This window comes from Acanthochromis polyacanthus, chromosome 12, assembly GCF_021347895.1.
Source record: "Acanthochromis polyacanthus isolate Apoly-LR-REF ecotype Palm Island chromosome 12, KAUST_Apoly_ChrSc, whole genome shotgun sequence".
NCBI lineage: Eukaryota > Metazoa > Chordata > Actinopteri > Pomacentridae > Acanthochromis > Acanthochromis polyacanthus.
In genome coordinates this window covers 15,823,789-15,842,107 of record NC_067124.1, presented here as the reverse complement: position 1 = coordinate 15,842,107, position 18,319 = coordinate 15,823,789, and the positions used below count along the sequence as shown (strand labels likewise).

The window sequence follows — 18,319 nt, the reverse complement described above, 5'->3', positions numbered from 1 at the left end:
TTACAGTCCAGGACTTTTTTGGGGGACTTTGACTATTTGTGAGCAAGGCAAGGTAACTAAATGTGCCTACACATCTTGCATCCCTATATACATAACTGGTTTTGCTGTTGTTCTGGATGTGCCACGAGTTATAGTGAAAAATAGTGATTAGCACAGTTCTATCCATGGATTTGAACATGCAGCCAATCAGTCCGGCTTTGCAGAGACGGCCGAGTTGATGAAGAACAATGCACCTCAGGCTGAAACCTCTTGACCTGTGGAAAGACCGCAGAGAGGTGATGGCAGCAGGCGGCTGATAAAGGCCAGTCACCGGTTCTATACAGACACGTCCTGGACAGGCACAAATACACACTCCGTCACAATAGCAGAGGGCACTTGAGATCCGAATGATGACAAGAAAAACAACTCTTGGATTTCGATCCGTCATTCACCAGAAAAACTCGAAAACTGCTGCTGCACTTTTGGCCTCCTTAAACTTTTTTTGACTCCACAAACCTGCACATTTCTCCGTATTTTATCAATATATTCATTTGCTAAGATCAGCCATGCCAAGCGTCCACGTCAACTGACATTTAGATGCAATTTAATCCTTATAAGAAAATATGTTTTTGAAATGATATGATTACACACCTACAGGCTGTTTTGTTTATTGCGTTTTTCTAAAAAAAAAAAACTAACAAAAAAAAAACTAAACATAATATGCTTCATTTTAATTGGAATAAAAGGCCATTCCATTGATTCCTGAAAAGGGCCATAACAGCAGCACTGGGCCCAGTGTGTAGTGTGTGTGTTGCCCTTTGTGTGTGGTCATGCTTCACATTTTCATTTAAGCTTTGATCACATTACTGCTATTCTCACCATATTAATGTTAGTCAATGAATAGATTAAATATTCAATTAAGCCTGACGCCTGCACATGCAGCAATGTGTTTGAGGGTGATTCTCTGTGTGTGTGTGTGTGCGTGTGTGTGTTCATGTGTAATGATGTGTAAATATATTTATGGCTCAGGGTCACAGTGGTATTAACCTGACCCCGGCTGCTTTTCTCTCTGGGGGGGAAAAAGGCTCCATGCTGCTGAGTTTCTGTCAGTTTCTCTGGGCCTCCATCCTCTATGAAGGTGTGTTTGGCAGAAATGATAACTTTTAGGATATCTTTAATAGCACTGTGGTGGGAAGGAATATCTTGCCACAATCATGTTGCACAAGATTGGTGCATTTTCAACCCATAAAGCTTCGTATTAATCCCTTGAAAGAACTACACACTGTGCTGCTTTTACCAGGCGTTCAGTTAAATGTCCCATCAGCCAGGCATATGCCAAAGGCCTACATCTTATTCAAGTTTTAAACCCCTAATTGGTAACGTTTAAAAGGCGTTTAAGAGTGCCCTTTCTTCTCCCTTTTCTCATTTCCCATTTAATGTGTTGTGTCAAAGTCTATTACCCCAGTTGGACGTTTCTGTCCCTTAAGTTGAAAAAAAAGGAGCAGGGAGGAGGGGGAGAGAAAGAGAGAGAGAGGGAGAAGCCATCAGCTGAGGTTTGCCAGGTCGATAAAGCTTTTAGATTTGGAGATGTTTTCAGGGGGAGCCCATTTCCTGCGGCTAAGAGTTGTTAATGGAGCTTAAGGAATTATCTTATGACTCTGGCTCTGAGAGCAGTTTATTTCAGCCCGGACCTGCTCCACGTGTCGGAGTGTGCTGCTGTCAGGGCCGCTTAATGAAAAGTAACGCGCCACTGATTACAGTTTTATTTGGTCTCTATGTAAAAAGCTCCTGTTAATTTACCATCTCGCTCCCTCTGTGCGCTCGCATTTGGCACGGCTGAATGATTTAGTTATAGCTGGCTTCCCTCTCTGCTTGTTCTCTCTCTCTCTCTCTCTCTTCTGTCTTACTTCACTCTCAAATAAAAAAAACGGTTCAGAGGTCTAATAAAATCTGTCCTCATGGTAAATTAATTAAATGTCGAGGCTATCTTATCTGCGGGGACTTAAACTCTGCGCTAATTTTCTATCAGCGCCTATGAAAAATTAAATGCACCATTTTGTATGTATGCTAAACAGGCCTGAATACCTTTTTCCCCTCCTCGTTATAACCACTCTGACGATGCCGTTTCCTTGATTTTATTTTCTGCTCTGGGAGCTGCGGAGCAAATAAAAACATACATCCTAGAAAGAAATAGAAAAAAGAAAGCCCTTTTGTCCGCCACTTTTTCTTCCAATGGGGGTAAAATCTCGATCGTTGGTGCTTTTTTCCCATTAAAATTCATCACCAGAGCCCCCTCCCTCACCCCTCTCTCACAGGACACACAGAGTCCCCCGAGAGCTCCACTTTCGCCATTACTGTCAAGTACCCTTGACTCCTTTCTTTTTGCCCTTTTATCTACAACAACTAATTCGAGTTCCTTTGCCCTTTTCACTTCCCGACGACGTGAGTGCCTCTCTCTTAAAGCCCTTTCACTTTCCAGAAAAAAGGGAATCAGCATCCAGGCTGTTTTCATTAGGGCCTCGACTCAGGAAAAAAACTGAGGGGTTAGTGTCAAAACTCCTGTCCTCAAATGATTTCTCAGGGCCTCCATTCTGAACCCTTTAATGGACGTATGTGGCGAATAACTTACCCTTTTGACAGCTGCATCATGGACGGTGTTAAGATATTTCGATAATATTATCAGAGAGCAGAGAGGGGAAATCAATAGGCTGACATGAAATATGACTGCGAACATCCCAATTACAGCCTGTTTAGAGGGAATTAATGAGGCAGATCTTAGATACTGATACTGGTCTGTCTTGGGGGTTGAGCTGCCTCGTTTTCTCGCTGTCACTAAATGAGAGTGAATGTTTTTTTCCCGAAAAATAACAGGGTGGGAGAGGCTGGAATGCGCCTTTTTTAATGCGTAAAGGAGGGTTTGGGAAGATATGACTGCTTTATTTAACAGTAAAATACCTTAAAAAGAGAGTTTCTCTGCTCAGCTCTGCAGCAGGCCTCAGTGTGTCAGAGTTGGTAAGGAATAAGGTGGAGTAAAAGAGGAGAAGCGGACGGAGGCCTGTTTCAGCACCATAGACAGCAACTCTCACTCTTCAGAAACCGACTGCTTTTATTTTCAGTGAACAAAGTTGAAACGCTCTCATCCACTTTCCAGGAGAGCAGTGCATTTGTGAGACTCTTTTTTTCTTCTTTTAATAGTGATACTCAACTGCTGAGACCTAAATAATATTCAGTTACATTTGCATGCGCATGGTAAAGAAAATTATTTAAAAAGGGAAAAAAAATCATGTAAACCGTATTTTTTTTATCTCTCCAAGATGTAAACTTTTACATTTCGATACGTTTTGTGCGTGCGCTGGATGAAATAAGCCTAACTGATCGATCTGTAACTCCAGTGTAACAGCATGAGGCTACACCTGCTTTAAAACCAATAAAACTGGATGAGGGGAATCATGGAGGCTTTCCCAACCGACTCAAGTCACCAGAAGTCTCTGTCTTTTTTTGCAATAAACGGCTCGTTTTGGTTCTGTTAGGAGCAGAAAAGTTTGTTGATAGTTTTTGGGAAGCTCATGTCTTTGGAGGAGTCTTGGTGCTGCTGCAGACCCGCCGCGCTCCGCTCCGCCTCCAGAATGGCGCCTTTGGTGTTCGTGGTCCAAGAGACGGTGGTGTTGGTCAGAGCCTGGCTCAAAGTGCTGTGCCTGAACAAGGGGTCGTGGAAAACCCCGTCCACCCAGTTTCTCAGGGTCGTGACCGGCGAGTCCTGTCTGTTGTCCAGGCCGGTCACGGGTGAGGTAGCGGCGGGGGACGGGGTGAGGGAGGAGGGCGGCGGCTGGCACCTCAGCATACAGGACGGATACTCAGTCTGGTTGAGGGACGTCGCGGTTTGGGCCAGAGACCAGATCCGGGGTTTCCCGTCTAGTATCTGGTGTCCTGCTGGCTGCTGGTTGTAACACACCTTCTGCTGCCTGCTGTCCGCCTGGAAATCCTCCGGGCTCGTTTTGAGGCAGCTTTTGCTCAAGTCCTGCTCCGCTCCGAGGGACACCGGGATGGGGATCTTCAGGGACGCGTCCTTGATGAGGTGCTCGGCCGGACAATCGCTGGTCGTCGTGGACATGTGCGTGTTCAGGTGGTATCGGTGCTTCAGCTCGCACTCGGAGCTCTCAGACTCCAGCGTGTCGAAATCCTCCAGGTCGCTGAGCTGCAGGTCCTTGTCAGGCCGACTCCTGGTCTCTGGGAGGACAGAGAGGCATCAGCAAGTCAGAGGAGCTCAGAGTCAGACAGCAGAGCAGCACATGTCATCAGGACACAGAAGAATCACACCTGTGAAATTATAGCTGATCTGTTTTTAAAGAAATCTGATGCTGGATATTGGTAATAAAAAGTGATTACTGCTAAAACAATCATGTTTGTCAGTTTAAAATAAATTGACTTTTGGTAACTGAAGTTAACATTTTGGCTTCATTACTGGACATTAAAGCTCAAACTGTAAAAGCAGGCTTCGTCAACGAAAAGGTCCAGTCTGCCGCTGTGTGATACTGACTGAGGCCTCTGCAGAAAACTTCAACAACTGATGCTGTTGGCAGCTTTTCATGTGCATTTTATCAAATGTTTTAAAGTCCATGAATTGGCTTTTACACATTTCATACAATATAAAATAAAGACTGGGTCAGGCTACCTGTATTGCACCACTTTCATGTGTTTCTAATTATCCTCATGCTGCAGTGATAAACACTAATCATAGCATCACACACTTATAGAAAGCTGCTTGAGTTTTAGAGAACCATAACACTGATATTCTGAAGAACAGAAGATCTGTGAACAGTGTGGTAGAAAATCCAATGCTACATCAGGCTACAATTTGAAATTTGAGCAAAATTTGAAAAGAAAAAGAAAACTAACAATACAATCCTTTGTCTATCAAGTGTAATATCTGCAAATAACAACAATAATAATAAAGTGCAGATTTAAGATATTCTGTTACAGTGGAATGTGCTCACTAACACTTTAGCTGTCATTATAACCTTTATCTTTTTTATCGTGAAGTGTCCAAGACTTATTCTACAGTAAAAAATAAAATACTTAACTTATAAAGTACTTCTAAACAATTCACCGCATGCAGCGTTCATTTATTTCTGCAAACCTTTCTGACACTGACCATCATCATTATTCTCGCTTTTTATCTGCTCCTCCTGAGAGCCATCCTCGTCGTCGTCGTATCTCTTCTCCTCTGAGCCCTTGTTTCTGGGCGGCCACGTCATCTTGTTCTCCTTCTTGAGCCTCCTCCTGGCGTTGGCGAACCATGTGGAGACCTGCGTCAGGGTCATCTTGGTGATGATGGCCAGCATGATCTTCTCCCCTTTGGTTGGGTAGGGGTTCTTCCTGTGCTCCTGCAGCCAGGCCTTCAGCGTGCTGGTCGTCTCACGCGTGGCGTTCTTCCGCCTCGTTCCTCCGTCCATGGAACCATATCTGTTGATGAGAGGACCACAAGAGATGTAATGATGACAGTGTGAATATCGCACGTAAATGCTTGCTGCGTGACAGTTTCCAATGCGCTGCACTGGCACTCTCCTTGACAGAACCATCTGCTTCTTGAAATTTCCCTGATTTGATGCATGACCTGCTTCATAAGCGTTACAGAGGCTCTCATGCTCCTCATACCGCTGTCTACATCATCACATAAAGGCACAAAATTAAAAAGTGGAAGTCATAAACGTGTCCGTTAAGAGATGTAATCCAGAAAGCAAAGCTCAGGTGCATGTAAAGGGAAAACCTGTGAAACTAAACATACTCTATGAACTTTTTATTTCTTTGCAAGCTTTAACAAAAACTCCAAAGGTTTGCAAATGTTTATAAATTGAAAAAAGGATCAGAATTGAGGAAAAGGGTGACTTTATGTCAGAGAACTTCCTTGAAACTCCTCTTCCCTTCTACTCTGGTATCTGAAGTTAATACACCAGTTCTGTTTAGAAATGTGCAAATTAGTCAGTCAAATACGCTGCAGACTATAATGTACCATATCCACGGCTTATTTTCCCACCTTTTTCGATGTATTCCCTATTTCAACTGTTCTTCGGGCAGCTCACGGCTCTTTCCATCCTCTCGCCTCCCACAAATATCAAACGTAAGCCGTACATTTAAAATGGATGCTGTTGATTTTCAGTCAGCGCTGAGCTGTAAAAGTCTCTCAGGGGAGGCTTTTATGAGGCCTTTATTGCTCCATATGGCTTAGTGCAGGTCAAACACTGCTAAGGGAATCAAAAGGAGAGGAGCGCTGCACCTTTCCTCACCCTGCGTTGTTCCCTCGCAGATAAAATAGACTGTAAAATTGCTTTATTGAGTGTAATGATGAGCCCTCAGGTAAGAGGCGGCTGCAGACAGTGTGCTGCTGCTGCTGCTGGAGGCCTGCTTGTTTATCTGAGTGCCACAACTTCTGTTTGGCCTTTTGTTGCATGTGCACTTACTAAAAGACACATTTTGCTCTTCAAACGGTGTTTGGAGTGATTAATAAAAGGCTCATGAATTCATTCTGCTGCACAGCTAAGAGTCTACATAACACTGAGCATGATCAAGTAATACACAACGCTACAAAAGTGAGCGTTTTTCTGTGGTCTTGCATGCAGCTCTGTTAGCGCTGACCCTTCCGTTCACACTGAATCCATAGAGATCACTCACAGCACACATTTTCCTCACATCCCAGACTTAATTTGGATGTCATCTGATTATTGGGAAGACCTTTCAATATGGCAGACCTGCTCTTCACAACAATGCAGAGGCCTCACGCTGTGATGAAAGGGGGTATGGGTCCTGTGAAGTAATTCACCCCATCAGAGAAGAAATGTGTCAGGAGATGAAGGTGATCACCCAGCGCTGCTTGGCGTGATGAGAATGGCCTCGACCTCTCAGGAATGATTGATTTAATGCCAGGAAACTCACCTCACACTACAGCACAACACTTTACGAGTTACCTTCTGCATTTTTGTCACATGCAGCTGGAAGAACGTTCTGGAGTTTTATTTAACCAACACGCTCAAGATGCTGCAACTTTGATGCGACACAAGACTTTCCCTCACTTTTTCATCTCTGCACCATTATTTTAAAAGAAGTTCTACAATTCACATGAACTGTTTGATGTTTGCAGTGGAGATCAAGCTTTTAAAGACGATTAAAATCAGCTCTAACTCCATACCTGTCATACTGATACTGTCCCAGGGTTGGATCATAGGGGTAGTAGGCTGTTGCCTGTGTTATTCCCGCATGCGCAGAAGCTGTGGCATCTTTAGTGTCGAATGTTCCCTGCAATCATTCAGAAAGATGAAGGTTTAGAAGAAACACACAAACATGACGGAGATTTTATCTCATTAAGTCACTCATCTGCTCAGGAAAAAATAAATGTCAGTAAAACAGTTGTATTTTAAAGCTGCTATTAATGATGGAGGTGGCTGTTTGTGCAAAAAATAACCTAATATTAAAGAAATCGTGTGCTAATCGGAACATGCTGCAGTAATAAATTGCAAACTGGGTGCATGTTCAGAAAACTATTTCAACGACAAAACTTTTTAACTTGAAACCCTGAGCTTTTAAATGCTAATTGAGGTTTGTGAATATAAAACATTACAAATAAAAGATTTAGTGCAGGTTTTTGGACAAATTTATATGTAAAGGATTATACAGGAGGATCTGTAGCAAAACAAGGATTTATTATAAAGCAATTTTGCAATTAGAAAAGCATCCATGTATTTAAAATTTTCCTCATGACACAGTTGCACCAAAAATGTCTGCACTTAATGAAATTTAATCAAAAAACTAAATATTACTCGACTTCAGGCCCCATGTAGAGTTTGTTATAAAAACGTTTGAGAATTCATTTAAAATCATTTGTTGACAATCAAATACTGAATCTTCAGAATCTGTGTGCCAAATTCAACTTCTTTTCAGTGCAAAACAAACAGTCTGAATGACAGAAACCTTTCCAATTAAATTTGTCTGCCTCCTTTGATAAAACTCTTTTGCTTCTGAACAAACTGACACGAGAGAAATGCACAAAGCTGAAAAGTGACTTTTTCATTTTCTAATAAAAGCTGGGTGAAACCATAACAAACCGCACACAGTAAGAAGCAGATATTTTGTGCTGTGCAGCATAAAAAAGGAAACAGAAGAGAGGTGTGTCTGCTTCAGGTCTCTGCACCCTGCGGCTCCATAAATCAATGCCAGGAGGATCAGATGAAGCTCTTACCAGGGAGTAGAAAGCCGAGGCGTCCGTGCCGTATGTAACGTAATTCCCGTAGCCTTGGCCGCCGGTGTACGGGCTCCCGTACACTCCCAGCGCCGCGGCCGAGCTCAGTTCATGCCTCGCTGTGGCCAGCAGCCGGCTCTCGTACACGGGACAGTAGACTGGTGTCTGTCCGGACGCCGCTACTCCGGAGTCGGCGATGGATCTGCCGGTGGACTCGCAGCAAGTGGTCAGAGAGTTGGTTGTCATCAGGAACTGGGAGGAGACCAGAGAGAATTTATCAGTTAAATAAAGTTACTGGAGTGTTTTATTCAATGTTGCACTGAAAAATAATGTTTATCTTAAAGAATAACTAAAAGTTAGTTTAAAACTTCATTTATAATAAAGTATGAAAATAAAAGAAAAAAATTGTGTTAATGAAACCTGTTCAACAGTCTACCTGTTTCCAAAACAGCTGATCGATTTAATGAGCTTCAATTTCGCCAAAAATAATATTGTCCGCGTGAGAAAATATTCCAAGTGATTTCGCTCTTATGTGTCACTGTTTCAAAACTAAAATACAACATAAAATGGGTTGAAATGCTGCTGTTTGATGAGGAATGATGCAGCATATTCGTGGGATAATGTGCGCGTAAAACGTGTCCAAATCGAAGCGTCTATTAGTCTCGATCCAAATGAAACACGCGCCTTACAAACAGATCCGTGTTTTCTCAGTAATACCCAAAGTAATGCCCAAATGATTTTTTATGGCTCAAAGCCAGAACTAAACAGCAGCTGGGGATATAGCGCAAAGCACACACGGCGTGCGCCGGACAAGTTGGCATGTGTGTTCCAGAGCAGATAAACATATGGTTGACATTACAGAGCGGCTATTATCTTACAGAAATCAGTGGACGGGAGGTCGGGGGTCTCGGTGGTTTCTAGTTACCCTCATTTTACCTTTTTTTCCCCCCTCCTCTCGCTGCAGAAAACACAGGTATCACCGGCTGAAACGCAAAGCCTCCCCGATACCCGAAAGGATATTAAAAGTCCCCCCGAGTCTTGGCTGAAGTGCGTAAAAGGATCAAGCTTAAATCGATGAGACGATCAATCGCAAAATCTCCAAAAAAGCAGAACACTTACTTGTGGAGCAGACGAGTAGGGATATCCAAATTGTGGATATGACATGGTAGAGAGGTCCCCCAATATCCAGAAATACGGCGAGACTGAAGGTCTCCACTCTAACGCAGCAGCGGCTCTGTTTGACTGTACCAATTGATTGGTAAGCACAGGCTCCTAGATGCTTATAGGGCGAAGCAGAGTAGCATGTTTAATTTGTGTAAAATGCCCCCACTCAACGCCCCAAAGGTAAAAAACAATAATAAATAATAAAAAAAGAAGCAAGTAGAATCTCTCCTTTTCGCTGTTTTAAAGTCTGCACAGGTGACACGAGTGTCTCTGGCTGGAATAATCACTTTGTTGTCAGATACATATTTTTGCCTTATAAAAAAGTAGTATAAAAGACGTCAGCAGCAGAGGCAGGTTGTTTTAAACGGCGGTGACTCTGACGTCAGAAGTTTCCCACTCTAAAAATGACCAGACTGTAACTTTAATATGCATTTTCCTGCTCCGGATGACGACATAAAAACTGAAAGAACAACCCAAGAAGAGTGTTTTAAAGGGACCTTTCAAAGAAGAATGAAGAAGAGGAGGAAGAAGCGGAGATGACTCTGCAGCTCCAATCAATCAATTAGGCCAATCAGTGTCCTGAATATGCAAACGTATGTATCAGTTGAAATGCATTAGGGCCTAATTAGGTGCATTCCTCTGAATTGATGCTAATCACATAATTGATTTTAAAAGAATTAGTACATAATATGTTCATAGTGAGCAGAAAAAATATAGAAGATTGAACAAATACATGAATAAAAATTGAGAAATAAAAATTAGTTTTGTCATTCTTTTGGGAACTCTATCTATCTATCTATCTGAGCAGCCAAAACCTCCCCAAGATCCGGGCTCGCCACCGGCTCCGGTGCGCGCCGCCTTGCTTGGAGAAACCCGGGTTGAGACATGTGGATAGCCCCGGGGGTCACTCCTCAAATTAATGATGATGTACTCCTCCTCCTCTCCTCCTCCTCTCCTCCGCCTCCTGCTCTCCTCTCCAGCTGGATCTGTGCCTGCCGGTGACAGGTCGATTGAGAGTGATTGATGAGTATCTGGGGGACCGGGGCCAACATAATAATATGATACCGGCACCTCGCAATAATTGCTCGCTTTCATTTACAGATGAAAGAAGTAATAAAGAGGTGACGCTTCTGTTTCTGTTAACTAACTTTTTTCTCTCTTTTTTGGGCTCTTTTCTTTCCAGTTTGTGATGTGGGGAAGTTCTGTTTGCTGCGGCTTCTCTCATTCATTCTGACAAATTGAATTATAGGAGGTTAGTAGCTCCGAGCAAATGGCCGCATTAACGCCTTGAACAGGGGTGGGGGGGTCAAAAGGGATCAGCCAGCCCTTTTTAATTTGCATTAACTCTAATGCCACCTTAACATTAACAACCCGTCTGAGGCGCTCAAGCATACACTCACTCACACCTCACACACACTGCTCCGTTTTGTCTTATTAATTTAGGCTTTTTTCTAAATTCATTGGGGTTAATGTGACACGCAGTGCATTAAGGGAGGGCGGGACCCAATTTATCTTCTACATCACACCCGGTGGACTAAGGGAAAGTGTTGACACGCTGGTTTTTTGGGGGATGCAAACTCCCTCTGCAGAGGCATCAGGCTAACCAGGGCTTCTAGTTTATTTGGACACACCTTTACTCACACATGGAAGGAAGAAGAAGAAGGAGGAAAAGGCTGTGATGGACACATCCAGCGCCCCTCCCCTCGGTGTTACCTTTTCATTATCCCCTGCGTTAGTGTTATCAGGCGCCTATAATAAAATATTTAGGCGCACTAGTGTATGCTTTTAGACGGAAAATGAAGGCGACGGCAGGAGTTCATGCTTGTTTAGCGTTTAAAGATTAAAAGAGGAGCTTCTGTTTTTTTTTTTCCTTTTTCTTTTCTTGGACAGATGTGATGAAGCTTTGCTCTTAAAGTGGAGCAAGTGAATGTGGTGAGATGCTGTTCTATACCAGGACAAAGGGCTATGTTTGAGGCCTGATTGCCTTTTGAATGAAATTAAACAGCAGATTTGTTATTATCAGTCACTAATAATCAAGATTAATGAGTGATTGGAGGATGCTTTTATGAGGATATGCAGCTGTGGGGTCATAAATCATGTTCAATAAATCAAGATTTTCACTCAAACTAGACTATAGCAGTAATTAGTGTGCTAGATTTCATCTTCACAGTCATAAATGCAGCCATAAAGATCTTTTATTTTGTGTTCATTTAGTTGTGTATTCAGGTTCCAGTGCTCAGGTTTTGACATCAGCCCCAAACTACTGTAATCTGAGTGATCACTGAGCTGCACTTTGCAGTAAACCTGCTCATTTGCATCGCCTTTGCAGCTAAACTCATATTACAAAGTTCCCTCCAGAAACGTTGTAATCATGAAGGTGTCACTTTCCTGATAATCCGTCGTTGATTAATGAGCCACGAGGAGGGGGATGCGTGAGGGTGTGTGTTTGTGTGTGAGAAAAGTGGAGAAAACACCTTTTTCTGCACAGATTCCAGAGTTTAAAGTGAGACGAGCCACAAAGCAAAGGTCAGCTGTGCATCAGCAGAGCACCAAACTCAGTCTTCTATGACAGTGATGAGTGATGTGAAGAGTCTGTGGAAATTTTTGGTGTTTTATGTAGAACAACATTTTTATTAGGCTGCTTTTAGAGTAAACACAGTTACCTGAGGAAGTCCCATTTCAGACAACAATGCAGTTCCACATGCATTTAAACAAACTACATGAACTATGTTATGAAGACTGTTAAAATCTTTGAAGAATTTATAACTGGAGACCACATGTCGGAAATTACATGATTAATGAGTAATATCTTTAAAAAATAAATTAAATAAATCTTTCTAACAACTAAATTTAATCACTTTCTATCACACAAAAAAAACATATTTAACATGCTCATTTTGTTTAACCAGTTGACATGAATACCAGATAATTTTCATACAAATACAGAGTTAATGATCAAAATTTTAAAATATTATTTAAAACAACAGTATATAAAACATACTGGTATTCAATGGACCTTGTCAGTGTCATACATCAGTTAATATAATATAATAGCTTATTTTAATCAACAGTTTAAAAGTAATTTTGTCAAAGTAACAGTATTTATTTCAGAATTCCTAGGAAAGTTATTTTACTTTTTTTTAATTATTGATAACAATAACAATGGCACTAATAACAATAATTAAAATCAAGGCTACAGAGTCCCTTAAGTACCAAAAACTTAAAAAAAAAAAAAAAAAAAAAACTTCAACAAACCAGTTATTATCTTGTGTGAACAAGTTATTTTATTGTGTGCATAAGATGATTACAAGTAATTGTCTTGTCTGCAACACATAATAACTTTCTCCCACAAGATAATTATGTGCTCACAAGATGAATAAAACAAATCTTGCCTTTCAGGAGTTTAGGGCTCCGTATAAAACTCTTATAAACAGTGAACATGTTTTTATGAATTTGATGGTCATGGAAGGATCTGCACTAGCAATCAGAAATGTGTTTTGTCACTATAATTTCACTCTTTAAAATTTGTTTCCAGGAGATAATTTTGTGCAAATTTGAGCGAGCAGCTTGTTTTCAAATGCTAGAGCTGAAGCATTTGAATATTTGAGGCAAAATGTGGGACTTGTGTCCACAGAATGAGCGTTGCGTGAGCACCGAGACAGGGAAACTTGCATCAATCAAGTGTGGTTCAGTGATAGAGCTGAAGCTAACCTCTGCCATGTTCAAACTCCCAAATGTAGGTTAGCATCAGGTGAAAGAACCCACTTCATCAGTTCATTTAGTCTGTTCTCTCGCTCCGTCTCTTGTCAAAGAAGAAAAAGTTTGTCCATATTGACACCTTATAATCTTAAAGCTTCCGTTCTTATTTGCTGAAGTACTTTTTGTCACAACTTTATAAAATGTTCTATTTCCCACCGTGTGATGACGGTGCGCTGATGTTTTCCGGTCTACTGTCACATGCACTGTTCTTGGAGTCAACAATAGAGAGGCTCATGCTGACCTCAATAGCTGCAGACAGCTGCACAGGCCGACTTGCTCTCTGACATGAAGCCCCGAGCAGCTCCCAGGCTTCCCAATCGCTCCCGTGTTCCTGTATCTGTAGTCGTGGAAATAACATCCGAGCATTCCTGCGCACACGCATTTACACAGAATGCTTACCCAGCACAACAGTAGCCTACCTACTGTCTGGTCCAGCCTTGGAGTCCAAATGATGGAATATTGATCTCCAACGATCTTCTCAAAGTATTTCTTATTTCTTCTCTTGAACAGTGCAATGATTTCTTTTTATCCACTTCACTTTTCACCCTAAAGGTCTTATGGTTTTTGCATGAGTTGGGAGATAAGTGTGGCTTCTTCAGGCACTTGGATAAAAATGGTGACTTTTGTTGCCGTTGTCTTGGTGGTTTGTGCACAGTAGTCAAGATTCTCCGTATTTAGCTGATGTGTTTTTTAAATTGCTTACTTTAAATGGCTATTTTTTCTCAATCATTTCTCACACATTGATTAGGCCACTTTTTTTTTTCAATACAGACATTTTGACTTGTAGGCAAAGAATGGTTGAAAATATTGCTAACTCAGCTCTATTAATGGCCAGTTTATGGTGAAATGCCCAATAAAGCTGCTAATAAAAAGTGCTGACAGCAGAAACACAGAGTATACACATTATACGGTATGCGTTAGGTCAGTGTTATACTTCCGTGATGGTACTACGCAAACGTTCCACTAGGATCCATTTAATGGTCATCTCGATTCATCCACAGATGTCCATACAACAACTATGCTACAATGGTAGAAGTGTGCGTGCTGTTTGAATGAGAGAAATATGTAAATATGACTTACTAAGCCTGCATGGAAAGAAGTCCTCCCAGTGGATTCCAAGCACACGTAGAAAGTAGTATAATAAAAACTTTTCATGGTGCTGTTCATATCTGGAAGAGAAAAAAAAAAATCAACACATCAGTGTTTTGTACAGACGGTCATATTCAACACAGAAAAGCCTAAAAGGCTCCTGTAGGTGTTTTTGAGTTTGTGTTTCCTGGATGATTTTGTAGTTGTTTGGACTGTAGCCCGTGAATATTCTTGAAGTGAATCAAGTGCGATAGAATTACCTCCTGATCGAGTTTGCTGCCTCTTTGCCACAAACGCAGTCAGCAGGGATTTCACAGGACTTCTGGAGAATGGAGAACTTCATTGCTTTATTGTCAAAACACCTCCAAAGTCTGGCAGTGGCCACTTCAATTACAATTCTTTTATTGATGAACTTTGAAGATATGGACGGTGACAAATCTCCTCACTTCCTCTTCCACCATTTGCTTTTCTGGCACGTCAGGTCACAAATTCTCGGTCGCACGTGAACATCCACACATTTGTCACATGAACTCTTTCCAACACAAGGACACGGAAAGCATGGATTCATTTATAGTGTCTCTGTACACCATGACATCGAACCTGCATGACTACAGCCACCATAATACACCCAGGCTTTCCCTACAGAGACAAGTCAAAATGTCCGGTATGAAAAATGTTCACTGTGGTTTATTTAAAAAAATATACAGTATAAAGAGCGTTGTATCAAGCTTTCAATAAATTCTTCGTGTTTTGACCAACCTTTTTTAGGAGTATGAACGAGGAATGAGAACAAAATTAATAATAGGTATGTTTTAGCAACAGTACCATCAGGACAACATGTGAAAATGTGAGATGGTGCTGCTTTATAAGTCCTAAATATGTAGGTTACTGATGAAAGCAATTACACCCCCTGTCAAAAGTTCTGAGACACTTTCTCATTCAAATAAATTAGAACCCGTCTCAAAACTTTTGACAGGGGGTGTAGTTATTCCAGGTATTTGCAATGTGTCCAATAGTTGTTAAAAGTAAAATATCTTTTGTGTTTGTTTTTATTTACGTTATCATCTATGGACTGTGATCCAAAGATTTTCAAAAAAAAAAAAACCCCAAGAAAACAGAGAATGAAATACTCAGCATTTATTTAATTAGGTGACATACTTCTGTGTATCTCCCACAACCGTCTAAGACAACACTTTAATCACTCAGATCCAGTGCAGCAGAGTAGATTTCATGCCACCTTGTGCATTAAACATATTATGAAGGCGGACGTCCAGATGAATTATGCAAATCACGCAACATTTGCACCTTAAATGATAAGCAGGTCCATTATCCATCATGCATCATCCCAAGCAGGCCGCAAAGCAACGATGGTGAAATCCAGCGCAACCGAGTTTCTAGCAATGCCACAATAATACATTGGAGATGTGTCTATCAAAGCCTCTCTTTCTCAGTCCTCCTCTCACTCCCATCTCTCTTGGTGCTACTCGTCCTCAGCCTCTCTAAGAGGTTTAACATGTCAAAGTTCTCTCGGCTCATCCATAATTGATCGCCTCAACGGGAGCATCTTCGCTGCACTTAGTTAACTAGCTATCTGCAGGTGTTCCCTTAGCAACTGGCCAGGGACTGAAACACTGAAGCTCTGGATGTAGACTCCCAAGCCCCCAAAATGTGAACTCAACGTGTCTTGTAAATCCTGGTGTTGGCCCCTTGTTCTCTGGTTGTGTTCCTGGACTCAGTATGTACATCTGCCCATTACACAGTCCAGGATATGGGTGAAAACAATCAAATGTCTTGTAACATCGGCATTTGTGCTGCTCCTCTGTGGTCATCCCCGTGATTTCAATGAGCGTAAGAGATTATATCCATTTTACACCATTAAGCAGCGGAATGAAACTCAAAATAAACACAATTTTACTTTACTGTTACCATTATTTTATTGTGCTATTTGACTATATATTTTAATCTTTATTTTTCGTAGATTTTTTAGTTGTAAATGTCACTTTAATGATGCTGGTTTTGTTCTTGGTTGTTAACAGGATACTCTATGATGTCCACTGTTACTTCAGGTGCTTAAGATTGTTTTTTTTAATATATAACTCCTCACTTCCTGTGAGTGATGTACTCTAATATGTTTTTAACTGCAGCAGTTAAAGCTGTTATGAGTTGCAGGAAAAAGCAGAAGTACATAAAAACTACTTGAAAGACAAATCTACTAACAAAGCACCTCTGCTTTATGGCAACATTTTCATCTTTCGATTGCTGGACGCCCATTAGAACAACACTCAGTTGTTGACTTTTGTTTTAAAATGTGAAAAATAATCCAACCATTTTGTAAAGGGAATAATATATGTATTAGATGGACTGTATGTATATTTTTATGAATCTGAAAATGATGAAGCTCTCTTCCCCCTCCTCTTCTTACGGAGGAAAATGCAAACAGGGTGACCGGCTGAACAATGAGGCTTGTCAATCAAAGTGTGTGTCTGTGTGCGTGTTTGTGTGTGTGTGTGTGTGTACGCGCCTGTATGTGTCACCAACAGAAGACCCATCATGTCAGACACTGGAATCACACTGATCGTAGTGTGATGCACAACCACAGACACACACAGACACACTAGAGCAGGGTCCAGGTGGCTGCTTTCTCTGTCATGACAGACTCCAAACCACAAAAGCGACTTCTCGACTCCTCCAACACCTGTGACCACCTAAAGTGCAGCCAAGCCAGCTGCAGCCGTGCGCAGCCACCAGTGATTGAATACATTTTCACCGTATGAAATTTGCAAAGAAACATTTTTGTTTTATATTAATATACAGACTGTCGTACAAGCCAGGGGAGCTGTTTATTACTGTTCTGATGATTTTTAACATGGTGTAAATAAGTGGCTCTAAGCTACGTGTCACCGCTGCACAAGTATGAACGTTCGTAATTCAAACCAAACACTGCAACGCGTCATTAAAACAGAGATTTCATTACCACTAATGAGCTCAGCTTCAGATACATTAATGCCAAATTCACATGCATTCACAGCAAGTGATTTTAGCTCACTTTTCATGCAGTTGGGTATCTGATGCGACCTCACCAAGATGTGCTTTAAGTGTTGTGGTCAAGGACTTGAGAGAGTTGGTAGAATTTCCAAATACAATCTTGAAAGTGCAGAAGGTGACGTCGGTACACTTGTTAAGACACGGTTATAACTTGAGCGCTTTTCTGTTTCGTCTGGGTCTCTTTTTCAAAATAAATTTCTCCATCCTTGGTCTCCTTTCTACTCTCGTTCTCTTTGTCTAGAAATAACCAGAGGAAGAATCACCTGAAATGGCCATTTTTCATCCCCCTCCACCATTTCTCCTCTTGCTCTGCTTGTGATGCGCATCAATATTATAAAGTCATGATCCTCTTTCAATATTCACCGACATAATAGAACTAGTACATCGAGCAGAGCTGCGTTAAGGGCCAGGGAATGTGTTATAGGCAGTGATTATCTTCCTCAAGACAACGCAGCCAAGGCAGGCACTTACAATTATTTATTCATAATGCATCCACTAAAACACAAATGCACTTTATTGTCTCATTCTGCATCTTATTTTACCCATAAACCAGAAAATGGGCTGGGTTTCTAATGAAAGAGCCATGTTAATATCAAGGCGGATAAAGGCTGGCATGTGCAGACGGGAGCACAATGTGGAAACCCAATCACAAGTTCCTTCAATCACTCAAAACCAGAACAAGAGGGAATGGATGCATTTGAATATTTTCCTCTACCTGGACATATTAAAACTATACAATTTTAATACCTATTTAACATGCAGCTGCTTTTTGTGCCTCTCGTTTTCGCAGTTCTGCATAAAAAGCAGGCAGGTAATGCAGGAGTAACTGTGGCAGTTATGGGCATGACATGGTTTTTCAACCAGGCACGTCTGCACTGTTCCCCGACTTTAATCGCTGCATTAAGATCTCACTCGCTCAGTAGACTGTTGTATCTCAGCAGGCTAATCCTGGCTTTTCTTTATGTTTTGCTCCAAAAATTGGGCCACATAAAGCACTTGGCTTTTTATAATTTAATACTTTATTCCCGTTATTTGAGAACTTCCCTGTGTATC

At 41.4% G+C, this 18,319-nt stretch overlaps 1 protein-coding gene across 1 annotated transcript; it reads right to left on the bottom strand.

The window, feature by feature from the left end:
- Positions 1 to 3,065: 3,065 nt before the first annotated feature.
- irx4a (iroquois homeobox 4a) lies at positions 3,066 to 9,728 on the bottom strand. The gene is made up of 5 exons (XM_022208031.2): positions 9,329 to 9,728; positions 8,210 to 8,461; positions 7,163 to 7,269; positions 5,132 to 5,442; positions 3,066 to 4,206 (listed from the first exon to the last, which is right to left on the bottom strand). Exons 1-5 carry the CDS (start codon positions 9,371 to 9,373, stop codon positions 3,506 to 3,508), a joined length of 1,416 nt encoding a protein of 471 aa, XP_022063723.2. The 5' UTR covers positions 9,374 to 9,728; the 3' UTR covers positions 3,066 to 3,505.
- Positions 9,729 to 18,319: the final 8,591 nt, after the last annotated feature.